This window comes from Rousettus aegyptiacus, unplaced genomic scaffold, assembly GCF_014176215.1.
Source record: "Rousettus aegyptiacus isolate mRouAeg1 unplaced genomic scaffold, mRouAeg1.p scaffold_m13_p_5, whole genome shotgun sequence".
In the NCBI taxonomy this organism is placed as follows: Eukaryota; Metazoa; Chordata; class Mammalia; order Chiroptera; family Pteropodidae; genus Rousettus; species Rousettus aegyptiacus.
Genome location: NW_023416308.1, coordinates 78,737,610 through 78,755,052, shown reverse-complemented (window position 1 = coordinate 78,755,052; position 17,443 = coordinate 78,737,610). Strand labels below are relative to the sequence as shown.

At 35.0% G+C, this 17,443-nt stretch overlaps 1 protein-coding gene and 1 pseudogene across 1 annotated transcript; both read left to right on the top strand.

The window, feature by feature from the left end:
* The first annotated feature begins 1,466 nt into the window (after window positions 1–1,466).
* Window positions 1,467–2,420, top strand: LOC107507123 (putative olfactory receptor 52P1). Its single transcript, XM_016138135.2, has one exon. The coding sequence runs from the start codon at window positions 1,467–1,469 to the stop codon at window positions 2,418–2,420; it is 954 nt and encodes a 317-aa protein (XP_015993621.2).
* Window positions 2,421–12,117: 9,697 nt separating this feature from the next.
* Window positions 12,118–14,713, top strand: LOC107507118 (annotated as a pseudogene).
* The last annotated feature ends 2,730 nt before the right edge of the window (window positions 14,714–17,443 follow it).

Here is a 17,443-nt window from a genome sequence, read left to right as displayed (position 1 = left end):
AAATATATTAATATTTTTCGAGCTTTCATATCTGGATTTCAAGAACTTAGATATTGGAGGCAACTGGAATTCTTTTTTTTTAAAGGTATGTTATGAAGCCTTGGGTGTACATTCCAGAATTATACTAAGAGGACGGTTATCAGAACAAAAGGTCAAGGTCAGAGCAAGAATCACTGGAAGATATTTGTGGTAATGACACCTGGAGAACTGGATTGTGGTTGCTTTGCAGGATAGATACTGAAGCCAGAGGCAAGGCAAGGACTCTAAGGCGAGCAGAACACTAACCAGGCTTACATTTTCCCTTTAGCTGCCTATGTAATTATTTACAACAATGTTTTAATTATCCAAAACAATGAAGAAATAAAATTTTTAAAAGGTTGCAGGTACAGGTAACATATTTGCAACTTTATCTTCACTTAACATATCAAATTAATTTGCATGTAAATCTTTTAAAACAAATTATGTATGGTAACTTTATAAAGATGTTGAATAAAATTAACTTTTCTTGAGTGAACCAGAAAAAGTTATCCTTATTATTTAAAACATAATATATGATTCATGAAATTGGATGGATTAACAAATTCAGTTGCACATATAGCTATTTTTGAATTATGTAGAAAAGGGCAAATTATGAAAATATAACTATTACAAAAAAACCTGTGTATAAGGAATATGCATCTAAAATTCTAATGGATGATTTGCATCATTCTGTTGTTTTCAGTGGGTATTCTTCACTTTAAAGATATGATTCTAATACACTATATATATTCTGATTATCTTTAAGAATTTTTCTAAAATAAGAATATATTAATAAAGAGTGAGGGTAAGAATTTATTATTTTTAATGATCACAAGAATTTGGTTATGTTAAGGTACTTGGATTTTTTTTATCCTGCATTCCTTTTTTGATAATTTGTCTGTAGGCTAGTATATTGTTAAAATTACAATTCCCTTCTGTATAACCTACTAATTATTGTATACTTGCCTGTATGTGTGTTTATGTGTATTGCTGCATGTATTTCCACACTTGATAAAAAAATTCCCTGTGAATAGTGGCTTTTGCCTTGAGATTCTGTATATTACACAAACCAAAAAAGTCTTAGGCGCATGCATGCGCATGCACACACAGATACCCACACACAGATTTCATCACTGGCTTCTTAGTATGTAATAAAAATGATAGAGTAGAATAGAATAAAACTACACAGGTAGAAAATTATGAAAGAACTTAATTCAATCTTCTTATTTGCAGATGATGATATTAGGATTTAGAATGGTGAAGTGGATTTACTCAAAGGCTTATGGAAGTTTTAGAGAAGAGCCAGCTCTTTAGAAAGATTATTAATTACAGAATGTCTGGGCTCTCCAAATACAGGACTGTGGAATCACTCTGCCATCCAGATTTCTGCCCATAAGAGACTAGACTGGCTGTTTTGTATATGAGAATGGAAACTCTCCAGCTTTAACATGGCGGACAATGTTACACGAAGCTACATTTCATCTTTCTTCCTGGTTGGTATTCCTGGCTTGCAAGATTTTCACTGCTGGATTGGAATCCCTGTCTGCCTCCTGTTTGCCCTGACCCTGCTGGGGAACAGTGTAATCATCGTAACCATTAAACTGGAGCCAAGCCTCCACCAGCCTATGTATTTCTTCCTTTGCATGCTGGCAATGAATGACATGGCTCTTACCTCTACCACAGCCCCCAAGATGCTTGGCATCTTCTGGTTGGAAGCTCACAGTTTTGAGTTTAATATCTGCCTAGCACAAATGTATTTCATCCACACGTCCTGCATAATTGAGTCGGCTCTCTTAGTTGCCATGGCCTTTGATCGCTATGTAGCTATTTGCATCCCACTGCGTTATACGACCATCCTGACGACACCAATGGTCATTAAAATGGGTCTGGGTGGCGTGACCCGAGCTATCCTTATGGTTTTACCCTGTCCTCTTCTCATTAAGAGGCTACCTTACTATACAAAATACGTCATTAATCACACCTATTGTGAGCACATGGCTGTGGTGAAGCTGGCCAGTGCCAACACTCTCATTAACAGAGCATATGGAATCTCTGTGGCCCTTTCAGTGATTATATTCGACCTAGGGCTCATAGCGACATCCTATATCAAAATCCTCCAGGCAGTCTTCCGGCTCTCTTCCCAGAACGCTCGCTCGAAGGCACTGGGCACCTGTGCTGCCCATGTCTGCACTATACTTGCCTTCTACACACCTGCACTGTTTAGTTTCCTAACTCACCGCATTGGCAAGAAGGTACCTACAAGTGTCCACATAATTCTTGCAAGTTTGTACCTTTTGGTTCCTCCCACAGTCAATCCCCTGGTATATGGTGTGAAGACCAAGCAGATTCGTGACCGACTGTTGGGTCTCTTCTTCTCAAACAGGAAAATTTCTGAACACTGAAATACGAAAATACAAAGCCACATTGCTAAAATCTGTTTCACGAAGTCCTGGCGTGTTAACAAAGGTTGCAACCTTGTCCCTAACATGCTATTCCTTTATTCAGCTATGTCATTTAGCAGACATATTTGATGCTGTGCATTTACTTTTCCTTTCTTTTAGAAATAAAGGAATGTCTCCTGATTGGAAACTTTGAACAAATGTTAGCAACAATTGTTATCTATTGCTGACATTATCTCATATTCTGTATTTATTAATTGTATATTTAATATCCAGAAGTGGGAAATGACTAGGCTAATTACTGTCACACACACTAAAACTGAATAAAACAGACAATAGCATTTATAAAAACAGGGCTTTTTTTTTTGCCATTTTTATCTTTTACATGCTTGTTTAAAAATTCTCAAGTAAAAATTATTTTCAAGTTGCTTTTTACATATTATAGTAATGATAATGCCTTAACATTTAAATAATGATCATTGTTTGTTTGTCTGTTTTCTAAGCACTTTACACTTCACAAGGAGTAAACCATTAGTCCACAAAACTATACTGTGAGATACGTGTTGCTTATTCTCATTATATCATTTAGTAAATCGAGACATAAGAGGTTATGTAATTTTCACAAGGTAACTCACCTAGAAAATGGCAGTGTAGGATTTGAACCCAGGGACTCTGGTTTTAGATTACATGCTTTTTATCATGGTATGCTTTTCACCATGATGGAAGTCTTACACTTATTATTCACTTTGAAAACACAGTAGTTTATTTTTCAAACATTTTATATTTTATTCTCCTACATGTGATCTTTTTAAAGATATTATAGTAAAATTCTTGAGTCTCCCTCAAATCCTCTGTATCTGGACATTTTATTATAATGTTCAGGAATTGTTTCTATTTTCCTAGATAAATGTCCAATCAATACTGCCTTGTAACATTATGACTATGTTTTCCAAATTGGTATAAAATTTCCAGAGTTTGAAAATTCTACTTATGGACATGCAGTTTCTTTTTCTTTCTTTAATTTTAGAAAAAAAAAAAAATTTGGTCACATTCATTAAGTGCTGCAGTTGAAAACAATTCTTTCCTTAATTAATGATATTAAATTTTATTATGCATGGAGCACAGAGGACACTACTTTGGACATATTTATAAATGCCCTGCGAAAAACATTCTTTTACGTTTAGACATTTCATGGATGAAGGTTCATTGAGTTGGAAATTGTCGATTGTTGACCAAGGTTGATATATATTTTCCATGTGTTTAATGGGTGTTTGTGTGTTTTCAATTGAGTTAGCTCCGCAAAACTTTGGTTTTTCTGTATGTTGGCCAAAGCAATATTCGTGTTTGTTGATAACTATATATGTATTTTTTTAACTTTCGTGTGTGTCATATTGTAATAATTTGTGTTTCCTTACAATGATACAAGTCTTCCATTCATTCCAAGGGTATATATTAAGTGGTTCTATAAGATATTTTGCAGCTAGAGCTGTAAGGAGAGAAAAGTCAAGTTCAAATATTACTTTTATCACTAATAGCCAGGCGAGTTTCATTTTTAAGTTTGTAAATTCTGAATTTCATCATTGTTAAATACAGAAAACAGTTTTTGCATTTTATAGTGTCAGGGTAGGATTCAATGAGATAATGAATGGAACACGAGTATCACAATATTCAACAAACTCTTCTTCCATGTACACCAGTGACAGTGCCATGATAGGCATTGGAAATATGAAGAGCAATTAGCAAAGGTTTTTTTTTTTTTCTAAACGCCTAAATAGAGCTCCCAAGTAGATATCTCATTTGGAAATCCTGTTTGTTTGTTTATCAAGACCAAAAGTGAACATTTTGCACTTATTTACCCAGCTAAACCACCCTATAAAATATCTTATCTCAGTGAATAATTTACTGAGTCACTGAAATCAGCAACAGAGAATCAGTGTCATAGAGTATTTATTGTCAAATATATGCCAGAAATATATGAGAAACTAAGTGGTAAAAAAAAGTTAAATAATTAACTAAAAAGAAAAAAAGTGCAGCATCTATCTCAGATAATGTAGAAAATGATAAATTCAATGCAATATAGTTTAAAATTTTGTAGATGATTATGGAACACCAAAAATAATACTGAATCTGACAAACGTCCTAGGTAAGGCATATTGGAAGAGATGCCAAGAGAAGACTAAGTTGATAAAATTACCAGGTAACAAGGCAAAGATTTCCAAGTGGAGGTAACATCACAATAAAAGTGAACAGACGTAGGAAGAAAAGTGGAAATACATCCAGAAAAAGTAATGTCATAAAACTAAAAGGAGAACAAAGGTTCAAAGGAAAACGTATAGTTAGAAAAGCAGCAGGCGCATCTAATAAGGAGAAATCTACTTTGTGGCACTGTGAAGTTCATTGGTCACCTTGGGAACTAACGGACTGTCAGGGAAATGGGAGTGGTGAACCCCCATACAATCTTGTACGCAATTCATAACTTTAGCTACAGGTGATGCATCTAACCTAAAACCTGAACTTATTTGACTAAAGGGCTACACTTTATTTTGTACTTATAGACTCTAACATTACTCTCGATCAACCACAGAGAATATGAATATGCCAGGTTCGTGAAACAACTTAGAGCACACAGGGTAAATAAAGCTTGCTGCTTCTTCCTGAAAATAAAATTTTATTGGCGTACCACTACATCCATTAATTTATGTATTGTTTATGGAACATTTGTCCTATACAGTGAGTTCTCACTTAACGTTGTTGATGAGTTCTGAAACTTTAAGTTAAACAACATGTAATAAAACCAATTTTAACCATAGGCCCATTGACATAAACCAGAGTTAAGTTCACATGTCATCTCACCAACCTTATAAGAAAACAATGCTGAATAAAATGGTAGTATTTGAGGACCTGCTGTAGTGACAATTAGGACAGAGATCACATGAATATAAAAACTTAAAATATTTACCCTGATCTGTTCCTTTACAAATTATTTGTCCACAGATGAATAGGATAAGGACGAACAGGATAAAAACCATGAGATTTTAGAGAGTAATAAAACTCAGTTTATTTATGATATTATGCATTTAAAAAACACAGAAATGTATAGTGTAGAATGGACCTTAAATTAAATATTATTGTTTATAATGTTGGAGGATTACTTAGAGGGATACAGACTGTAACAAAAAAAAATATAGCTGTATTGCAGATGTATAATATAATCTCACTAAGGAGGTGGTAGGAAAAGGCACTGACTGACCTAAGTAACTTTGGAAATAAGTAGAGTATAGAAACAAAGGCAAAAGGGACTGTTAATAAACCCTTTAGTTGATTCAGTTTTTCTCACAGGAGTAATGATTAACGAATCCTACAGGGCTTTACAAGTATACTAGAAGTTAACAATTAAATAAATGAGTGACAGAGGGTGGAAGCCAGTTTTTCACTGATGGAGGAGGAATTTTCTGATAAGCAAGAAGAGGCTAGAAAGATTCAAGTTGTAATAAATTAAAGTGGAAGACATTAGTAAAAACCGAAAATCAGCTTAATTTAGCATACAAGTGGTTACACATAGAAATATTTATGGATATGTGTGAATACATGGGTTAGCATACGCACAAAATTCCTTGCTCTGTCAGATGAAAGAACCTAAAAGAGAGACACACAAGCAGCAATGAGCATACCTATAGCACGATTCAAGAAATATCCAAAATGAGCCTGGAGCAACTTATAATGTCATAAAGTAAGAAGCGTTACACATACACACATACACATACACATACACACAGAGGCACACACATAAAATGAGGTGTATGTCAGAGAGGAAGATAAGCCAAATGAATGAGCTCCAAATGGTCAAATTGAAACAACTTGAGCAATAAAATAAAGGAATGTTGGATTGTAACCCAAATTATAATGAAAATATTCATAACTCTATACCGATATAAATAAATGATTAAATAAATTTTTAAAATAATGTTTCAATCTGCCATGTAGTAGAATTCCAAAAAATTTGTTAAAATGCAGCTAATCCATGATTGAGGAGTGCATAAATTCCTACTCCTTAAGTATGGATTGCATATAGTGACTTTCCTCCAAAGAGTATTGTATGAAAATGGGAATTCATAAAACAATAACTTTGCATTGAAGAAATCTGACAAATACTACTTGAGACAAGTAATTAATGTCAGATAACTCAGGTATGCACCCTCGATATGTGATCACGATGACACTGTAACATCTATGGTCTTCCTCCTCAAAATAAATAATTTCAATCTAATTATGCTAATAACATCAGATAAATTTCAATAGAAGGACTTCCTAGGAGGCACTTCAATAGTACTCTTGGATAGTGTTAAGGTAATTAGAAACAATGATAATCTCAGGAATTTCTGGCTGTGAGAAGTGCTCTGGAGAGCTTGAGCTGGTGTGTGAAACTGAGAACGTGCTGATTATTTTAAAAGGTGTCCCGGGAAAAGCAAAGCGGGATTTATGATGGGAATCCTAAATCCAAGTTCTAATCTAAATGTTCAGACTCTGGGTGTGAGCAGAGTTTATCATACTGTAAAATGCCTAGGCAGCAACTCAGAAAAACAAAAGTTGTTTTTCTCATCAAAAGAAGCTTAAGGAGATATGACAACTAAATGCAATGTGGCACCCTGGATGGGATCTTGGGACAAAAGAAGATAATAAGTAAAAAATAAAAAATTTCAATAAAATACGGACTTTAGGTAATTATAATGTATTAGTATTGGTTCCCTAAATGTGGCAAATCTATTATACTAAGGTGATAATAATACAAAAATCTGGGTGTGGGAGTCCATAGGAAATCTCAGTACTATATATTCAAATTTCTGCAAATCTAAATGTGTTCTAAAAATAAAATGTATAAATTTGCATTTCAATACAAAAATTAAAAATCTGAACTTGCTTAGTGCCTGCTTATGACTGCATGGTAATGATAACTAGAAGGACGAGGTGGAGGTGGAGAATGACAACTACTGCAATCAAAACGAGAAGACAAAAAGTAGGTAGTTCATTATCATTAAAATTATCGACTTTACACTGAACGTATTCTGCTTTTAGACAACACCATAAACTTAATATTTGTAATCAGAGGCTAGGCATTTACATTTAGGTGTGTTTTTAAAAAACTCCCGTCACTGAAAGATTAAAGAAGATCACCGAAAGACTGAAGATCTTCAGTGACCGAACCACAAACAAGTCTTCATAATTTCTGCCTTTTATGTCATCTAGTTATAAATTAATTCTGTATTCACAAAAACTGAAATTGTTTAAATAGGACTTAGAGTTACTTACGACTCTATACTTCAGCAGACAATGTACTAGAGAAAGCATAGACTCTCAGAACAAAGGTTTCTCTAAGTGAAATTTTGTTACTTGATATGAGATAAAATAATGAGAAATCAAAAGTATCCATAGAGTGAAAAATCTCGGACACTCGATCTTGAATCTGTTTGATCTTCACACCATAAACAACAAGACTGAGCAAAGTTCGGAGAAGCAGGTAAAGGGAAATATAGATATAAAGTGAAATACAGAACCCAAATTTGTGTCTAAAGGAGAAAAAAACCTAGGAGAGAGAACTCAAGGAAGACACAAATGTGAGCTATGCAGGGTTGGAGGCTTTAGAAAAAGAAGAAATTTTGACTACATTTTAATGTATAATTTAATAATCTTAATCTGTGCTTAATGCTTAATTCATGAGTATTCAGAAAAGAATTTTAGGATGATGAGATATGATAACAAATTAGATGATAGATTTATTTCATATAATACACTAGACTGGATTTCTTATGTAGTCTTAAAAATGACATTTGCTGTTTTTAAATAGGATAAAATATTAATATTTAATTTCACTTTATAGAAGTATCTGTCATTGAGCTTGTTGAGCATCAATTTTTTTCATAATTTTTTTACTTGTATGTCATGTGTGGACTAGATATGATCAGATCTGTGTGTTTTAACTAATTCTTTACCCAAACAAGTGAAAAGTCTTTCAATGGGAGTCAGAGCCTTACTATCTTGAATGCAAAAGTAGAACTTTGTATTTCAGCACACTTGAGATTACAGAGACTCTTATCAAGAATGTTTTTCTCAGTGTGCTGTTGTTGTTGTAACTGGAAACACAATATGACAATGGGATATTGATGGAGTTGCATTAAATCTCTATAATGCTTTAGGTAATAAGGTATTTTTAACTATGTTGATTTTTCCAATCCAAGAACACAGAGTGTCTTTCCATTTCTTTGTACTTTGATTTCTTTTAATAGGGTCTTGTAGTTTTCATTATATAAATCCTTCACGTTTCATTAGATTTACTCCTAGATATTTAATTCTTTTTGTCGCAACTGCAAAAGGAATTATTTTTTTGACTTCTTTTTCTGACACGTTGTTATTAGAGTATAGAAACGCTATGGATTTCTGAAAGTTGTTTTTGTATCCAGAGACTTTGCTGTATTTGTTTATTGTTTCTAGTAGTGTTCTTGTGGAGTTTTTCAAATTTTCTATATAGAAAATCATGTCATCCACAAATAGTGACAGTTTGACTTCTTTGTTTCCTATTTGGATGCCTTTTATATCTCTCTCTTGTCTGATTGCACTGGCTAGGACCGCCAATGTTAGTTATATTGAATAAGAGTGGCGATAGTGGACAGCCTCGCCTTGTTCCTGATCTTAGAGGGAAAGTGTTTAGTTTTTCACCATTAAGTATAATGTTGGCTGCAGTTCTGTCATACATGGCCTTTATTATGTTAAGGTTCTTTACCTCTGTACCATTTTATTAAGTGTTTGGATCATAAATAGATGCTGTATCTTGTCGAAGGCTTTTTCTGCATCTATTGATATGATCATATATGATTCTTATTTTTTAATTTTTTTATATGGTGTATCACATTAATCAATTTGCATATGTTGAACCATCCCTGCGCCTCTGGAGTGAAGTCCACTTGGTCGTGGTGTATAATCTTTTTAATATGTTGCTGTATTTGGTTCTCTAGTGTCTTATTTAAAAATTTTGCATTGTATTCATGAGAGATATTGGTCTGCAGTTTTCTTTTGTCTTTTTCTTTCTTTTTTTTTTCGCATTGTCTTTACTAGGTTTTGGTGTCAGGGTAATATTTGCTTCATAAAATGAGTTGGGAAGTATTATACCCTCTTCCATTTTTTTGGAAGAGTTTGAGGAGAATTGGTATTACATCTTCTTTGAATATTAGGTAGAATTCACAGGTGAAGTCATCTGCTCCTGGATTTTTACTTTTTGGTAGGTTTTTGATGGTTGTTTCAATCTCCATACTGTTATCTCTGTTTCCCAGTATGAGAATGTTCCAGGTGCACTAGAGAAGACTGTATAAGCGGCTGTTTTGGTATAGGAGGCTCTGCAAATATCGATTATGTCCAGTTGGCCTAATCTGTCCTTTAAGGATGTTCTTTCTTTACTGATTTTTCTGTTTGGATGGTCTGTCTATATCTGAGAGTGGGGTATTTAGGTCCCCTACTTTGATAGGTCTGTTAGTAATTGCTTTACGTATTTCAGGGCTCCTCGATTGGGAAAATAGATATTAATAAGTGTTATGTCTTCTTGGTGCATGATTCCCTTTATTACTATGAAGTGTCCCTCTTTACCTTTTTTACTTCTAAATCTATTTCATCCAATATTAGTACCACAATTCCTGCTTTTCTCTGAATGCCATTTGCTTGAAATATCATTGTCCACCCTTTTGCTCTGAGTCTATATTTGTCTTGGAGCTGAGACATGTCTCCTGGAGGAAGCATATGGTTGAGTCTTGTTTTTTGCTCCATTCTGCATCTCTGTGCCTTTTTATTGGTGAGTTCAGTCCATTTACATTTAGGGGAATTATTGAAATGAGATCTTCTTATAGCCATTTTATCTTTTCCTTTATGGTAGCTTGGTGTTTCAATGATTCCTTGTCCTTGTGTTTCTCTTTTCTTTATTTTATGGATTTTCCCTCTGATTCTTCTTGTTTTATGTTATATACATCAATTCTGACTCCATGGCGTGGGGTTACCATCATATATATGAAAAGGGTAGTTATATATATACAGTCATCCATTTTATTCTGCATGGGCCTTATCTCCTTTCTGCTTTGTGAATTTGGATCTCTGAATCCTCCCCTTTTCAGTCACTGTTATCTCAGTTTGTCCCTACGTATGCTGAACATTCATTACTATCTCGCTATAGCAATTCTCTTCTTATTATTTAACCTTATAATGCCCTGTTCTTGGTAAGGATTGCACTCTTCTGCTTCTATTTGCCTGATAGTCACTTTACTCCTAATTATGTATTTTTTTGTTTTGTTGTTGTCATTTCGTTTTAGATGAACTGACACTTTTCAGTATTTCTTGTAGTGCAGACCTCGTAGTGGAGAATTCCTTCAATTTTTGTATGTCCGGAAAGGTCTTAATATCTCTTTCATATATAAAGGAGAGCTTAGCTGGATGCATTATTCTAGACTGATAGTTCCTTTCACTTAATAGTTTAAATATTTGATTCCATTCCTTTCTGGCTTGTAAGGTCTACGCTGAGAAGTCCAATGATAATCTAACAGGTTTCCTTTATATATTACTGTTTTCTTTCCCCTGGCTGCCCTGAGAATCTGTCTTTGTCGTTGATTTTTGATAACTTCAATACAATGTGTCTTGGTGAAAGCCTTTTTGGGTTGAGATAATTGGGTGTTCTGTTGACTTCTTGAATTCCAAGCTCCAGCTCATTCCTTAGATTTGGGAAATCTTGTCCACTAGTTGTCTGAAAATGCTTTCTAGTTCCTGCTCCTTTTCCTCACCTTCAGGATTGCCCATTCTTCTTATGTTTCCTCTCTTGATGGTATCAGCTAGTTCTTGTATTTCTTTCATTATTTTTCATTCCTCAGTTTCTCTCTTCCTCCTTCAGATTTATTTCTAGATTTCTGTCATCGATATCACTGATCCTTTCCTCCATCTTGTTAACTCTATTTTCCAAGCTTCCTACTTCATTTTTTAATTCTTGGTATGTGTTCTTCATCTCAAGAAGTTCTATTTGGTTCTTTTTGAGGGTTTCAGTCCCCTTGCTCTGCTCATCTAGTTGTTTTTTCAATTCCTGAAATTATTGATTTGAGTTGTGTTGAATCTCATTGAGTTTTTTCATAAGTACCATCCTGAATTCTCTGTCATTTAAGTCGCATATTTCTATGTGTGTAAGCTTATTTTCTAGAGATTTTTCTCTTTCTGAGATGCCTTGTTACCTTGGTTGTTCATAGTGTTCAATGGACTATGTCTCCTCCTGATCATTAATGAAAACGTATTCTGTTGGTTTTCCAGAAATATTTATTATTTAAAGGTCTCTCTTTAGCCTGCTGTAAAGAAGGCGCTTTTCTTTTGGTTTCCAGTTGGTGGTGTCCGAGCCTCTTGAATCTCTGTTTTATATAAAGCCTAAATGCTTTTTTCTTTTCTTGTAGATATTTAATCACAATTGCTACTCTCGGTTTCAGTCCCTGTCTGTGTTAGCAAAAGTTTTGGTAGAGTTTGCTCAGATTCTTCTGGGGCTCTGTGGTGTTCGGTTGGCGAGTATGGGGGGAGGGGCCCACTGAGTTGGGAATTGCGAGCTGCAACTCTGCCTTGGTTTTGTAATTGGGATTGGTAAAAATCAACTGTTGTTTCTCAGCTGTCCCATCCCACTTCTCTGCTTTCTGCCCTGATGAAGGCCCTGCTACTGGCTGCTAGAAGTTCCTGCACTTCCAAGCAGGCTGATCAGGGAAGTCGCCGCGACTTCACTCCTCCCTCTCCTCTTGCAAGGAGCTCTGGCAGCTGTGAGAGGCCACTTCTTTATTTGTCCCAGTCCACTGCCTGACACCTGGGGTTCTGACCTCTGGTAACTCTTATGAGCAGGTACTATGCTCAGATGTGCTGGTGTGCAGTTTGGGTGTTTTTTGTTCAGTTTTAGATGTACAGCTTATTGATTTTCAAGGGAAGAGATCTGAGGACGTCTCTCACTCCACCATGTTTTTTCACAAATCCCTTAACTTGACTTAATTTTATATCTCTTGCTATCCAGCTATCATGTACATGCTACGTGTCATGTACTCTAGACTCCTGGTTATCTGCACAGGAGTCTAGGAAAAGACTTTTTGAGTTTGATCCCTATCTCTACCATTTCTTCACTGTGTGACCTTTGGCAACTTATTTAACTTCTCTCTGCCTCAGCTTCTACATCAGAAATACAAATAACATTCTTACCTATCTAAAAGAGTTATTAAGAAGATTATAGAAATAATTTCATATAAAAAGCATTAAATTTGTGAATATATTATCCTCAAAAATGATTAATTCTTGTTATGGAGGTTTCTTATTTGCTTTTATCTTGACTCAGAATTTAAAATATATAGATTCTATATTTCTTCCACTAGATGTCACCTCTGTATTGATGAAAAGTGCATTTGAACCAATTTCTTCATTAAATCTTAAAAGTGAGCTAGAGGCTGAACTTCGTATCCTTTTCATATTTATCCTCCATGATGAAGAATCACACATCATAGTCCAGAGAACATACTGGCCTGCAAATCCCAAGGTTCTATAGTGTCAGGAATATCAGGAAAATCATTGCAACTAGGGTAAGGTTGGTGTGCTGGTCAAATTACAGTTCCAGTGTTATATTTTTCCTTATACACTTCTTTACATCCTCTGCCTCTTCTCAGTTCTTGACATCTCACAATGTGCTGAGGCAGTCACCTGGTGTGGGACAGCAGCAGCAGAGTATTAGCTGTGGAATCTAGTGATCTCGGCTTTCCCAGTCACTAACAATGAGATTTTAAGAAAGATTATCTCTCAGAGTTCTAGTTTCCATAAAAAAAACTAAATAAAGATACTTGTCTTAGATGATTGTTCTAAATATAGCAATAATTTATACGAGCCTGGCGCACAGTAGAAGTCTGTAATTATTAATTATCTCCTTATTTTCCTAATTGTGTCCTCACTTTTACTACTTTTACTTTCTTTCTATATCTGAGTGGAATTAGATTGGTTTTCTCTGCACTGACATCTATACAGTAATGACTTACCCTGTCCCGGGGGAAATGCAATCATTAAAATGGAAATAGCATTTTATGTAGTTTGAAGAAGATTCCAGAATGATTGAGTAATTAGCACCAGAATTGTTGGGTCTAAGGGATCTTTTTTAAGGAGATGAGCAAGATGAGCACTGCTCTTAATAGCAATGGGAAGTTCTTTCTTGGCAAATAGGAACTAGGAGAGCTGGCCCTATGGGAAGTGTGGAGGAAGAATTACCATGCAATTTTCTCATGTTCATTATACACAATTTGTTTTTAGGATACAGAAGCTACTCATCAGACTTCGAAGGCCCTTTACAACCTGAGTAGCTACAACACAGATTCCTTCACCCTTTTGGGCATCCCCGGACTTGAGCAGTACCATGTCTGGATCAGCATGTCCTTCTGCTTTATCTATCTTGTGGCCATCATGGGCAATAGTACCCTTCTCTACCTGATTGCAGTGGAGCAGTCTTCATGCACCTATGTTCTTTCTCCTATCCATGTTGGCCATAACTGCTCTCATATTGTCTACCACATGTGTCCCAAAAACCCTTACTATCTCCTGGCTTGGTTCCCAGAAAATCAGTTTTCCTGGCTTTCTCACACAGTTATTCTTTCTACACTACAGCTTTGTCCTGGACTCAGCTATATTGCTCACCATGGCATTTGAATGCTCTGTGGTCATCTGCTCACCCTAGAGATACACCACTGTTCTGTTCCCTAAGACCATTGTCAAAATTGTTGTGGGAATTTCCTTCAGAAGTTTCTGTGTTTTTGTTCCATGTATTTTCCTTGTAAATTGTCTACTCTTCTGCAGGACATGTATCATCCCATACATACTGTGAGCACATAGGCGTTGCCCGGCTGGCCTGTGACGATATCTCCATCAATATATGGTATGGGTTTTGTGTTCCCATCATGACAGTGATTATAGATGTGATGCTAATTGCTGTTTCCTACACCCTCATCCTCTGTGCTGTTTTTCACCTCTCTTCCCGAGACGACAGAAAGAAAGCTCTTGGTACCTGTGGTTCCCATGTCTGTGTCATCCTCATGTTCCATATACCAGCATTCTTCTCCATTCTTGCACCTCGCTTTGGGCATAATGTTCCTCAGACCTTTCACGTTATGTTTGCTAACCTCTATGTAATCATCCCACCCGCACTCAACCCTATTGTCTATGGAATGAAGACCAAGCAGATCCTGGACAAAGTCATTCTGCTCTTTTCTAAGGGATCCCAGTGACATATGTCTGAAGTCTTGGATGCAGGGGCAAGTTCCTAGTATGCACTAAGATAAAGACTGACCCTGTAGCCAATGACACCAGAGAAATAACAGATGAAAAAATTCCTTATTAATTAGAACCATAGTTTTGCTGTCCTTGAAATTTTAGACAGAAGTCTACTCAGTCATTACTGCTGCTGCTGCTACAAAAAAAAAAAAAAAAATTCTGAGTCTAGGAAATAATAATTTTTAAAACTTTCTGGAAATAAAAAATTTTCAATTTCTTATGATTACTCTAAGATGAATACAAATTTTTATTGGAAATAATAAAATGATTAGTATCTCTTTTTCATTATAAAAATGTTTCTAAGAAATAAAAGTATTTATTTTTTTCAGATTTATGCACCGTAGTAGTTTATACATCATAGCAGAACAAGGAATTTCTACTGTGATGACTGTAAGGTTGGAGGTATTAGTTTGGTTACTCTAATCCATTTTCAGACAACATCAAGTATGGGTCTTGCATGTTCTATGTGCATAAGCAACATTTATCAAACGAATGAATGATAAACAGTAATGATATTATTAGAGTAAGGGTGCAGGTTTTATTTTGGACTAAAGAGGACGTTGATGAAAACCCAAACTCATTTTTCAATCAATCTTGAGAAAACCAAATGAGACATGAGTGAGTAGAGTTCCTTAAGAAGGAATAAACAGAGGAAGCTAAATTCCTATGGTCAATAAGATGGAAAGGCATACACGTACACAGTGAGATATACATTTAAAATTTGACTAATTAGAAGTATTGGTGACACAAAAATCTCTTCTTCATTCTTGTATATCAACAGAGAAGTAGTTCATGCCCAGAAAATGTTTCTCTATATAATTCATGATTTTTTCAAATTCGGTATGTCTAATTTGGTCATAGTGAGTCATTCAGTCACTAAATCAGAAGAGGAATACCTATGTTTTCTGTTTGCGAGGTGCTGATGACAGTTGTCTGATTTCATCCTATATTTAATACGTCCTCAAAGTCTATTGCTTCTTTCTAAACAACCTCTAGGATTTACCAGTCCAGTGTGAGCACCGCAATCCCTTAACATATGGCTTACACACTCATCACCTTTCATCTGAATCAAAACAGCAGCGGTCTACATGGTCTGTCTACTTCTCGACTGCTTTCCCAACCTTATACTACCACTCAATTCATGTATGACTAAATTAATATTTTCATGATAACTTGCAACATAAAAAGACATGTCTTTTGGACTCAGAGACCCAAATTTGAATGTACGTTTTGTTGTGTGATGATTGCCATGTATGTGGTTTCTATAATTATTAGATATATATTGAGCACCTTAAACAAAAATACTCTGAAGTATAAATAGAAATGAAAGTAAAGACAAAAAGAAAAACAGAGTAAAAAAATAAGATAAGAAACAGACTAATATCCTTTCCACCTACCATGAATTCTTATTCTTTTGTTACAAGTGGGTCAAAAATTCATCTCTAGCCTATATGAGAGTCAACTATGATTTATTTATATAAAAAAATCAAGAGTTATATAAATGGAGAAATTTTTCTGGGCATGAAACTCCTCTGTTGATATACCAGAATGAAGAAGAGATTTTTGCATCACCAATACTTCTAATTAGTCAGTTCCTTAATAAGTAATTTTACTCCTGATATGAAGAACAGAGATATCTTCAGAGAGCAAGCTCTTAGAGAAAAGGTGCCAAGTAATTCAATTAATCATATTCTTGTAGAATATACAGATTTATGGGACTCTTCAGTCTCTTATTCCTGTATAGAATAGTAGAATACCTTAAATTTCCATTCAATAAAAAATAAATTTTGGGAGGAACCAATAAAATGCTCGTCACCTTAAGTCCAATTTAGTCGAGATTCTAGAACATTCAGACTACTCAGTGGACTTTAGGCAATCAGATTGTGGTACATGTGCCACAATGTTATTCAGCCATGAGCAAAAATAAAATCCTGCAATTTGTGAAAACATGGATAAAGGGCATCAGGCTAAGTGAAGCAAGCCAGACAGAGAAAGATAAATACTGTGTGGTATCACTTTTATGTGGAATCCGAAAAAGAAAAAAAGAAGAAGAAGAAAGAATGGCAAACTTATAGAAACAGAGAGTAGAATGGCTATTACCTGGGGCTGGGGTGGAGGTAGGGGTTATGGGGAGATGTTGGTCAAAGGGCACTACTAGTTATACAATGAATAAGTCTGGAGGTCTTATTAATTAATGTATAGCACGATGTCTATAGCTGATAATACTGCATTACATACTTGAAATTTGCTGAGAGATTAGATCACCACCAAAAGGAATAACTACGTGATGTGAAGGATGTGTTAATTACTTGATTGTCATAATGTATACCTATATCAAATTATCCCATTGTGCAATTTAAATATATACAATTTTATTTGTCAATTATGCCTCAATAGAGCTGGGGAGAAAAGTAAACACTTAGGGATGAATAAACTCCAGTATATTTATTTTAAATAATAAAAGGAAAAAAAAAAAGAAAGAAAGGCAGAGGGATTAGCACACATTAAGACACAAAACTGAAAAAAGACTGGGTTCGATAAAGGGCCTGAACACTGATGGGGTAGGTGGGTTTATGTAGAGGGAATGACAAAAGGTGAGATGGCAGAAGATGGAAAAATACAGATCATTTAAAGGAGTTTGTTTAATATTCTAAGAACAGTGGGAAGAATAGAAATTTTAATCA

Excerpts from the sequence above, each read along its gene's own strand:
- LOC107507123 (XM_016138135.2), top strand. The coding sequence starts at position 1,467 with ATGGCGGACAATGTTACACGAAGCTACATTTCATCTTTCTTCCTGGTT.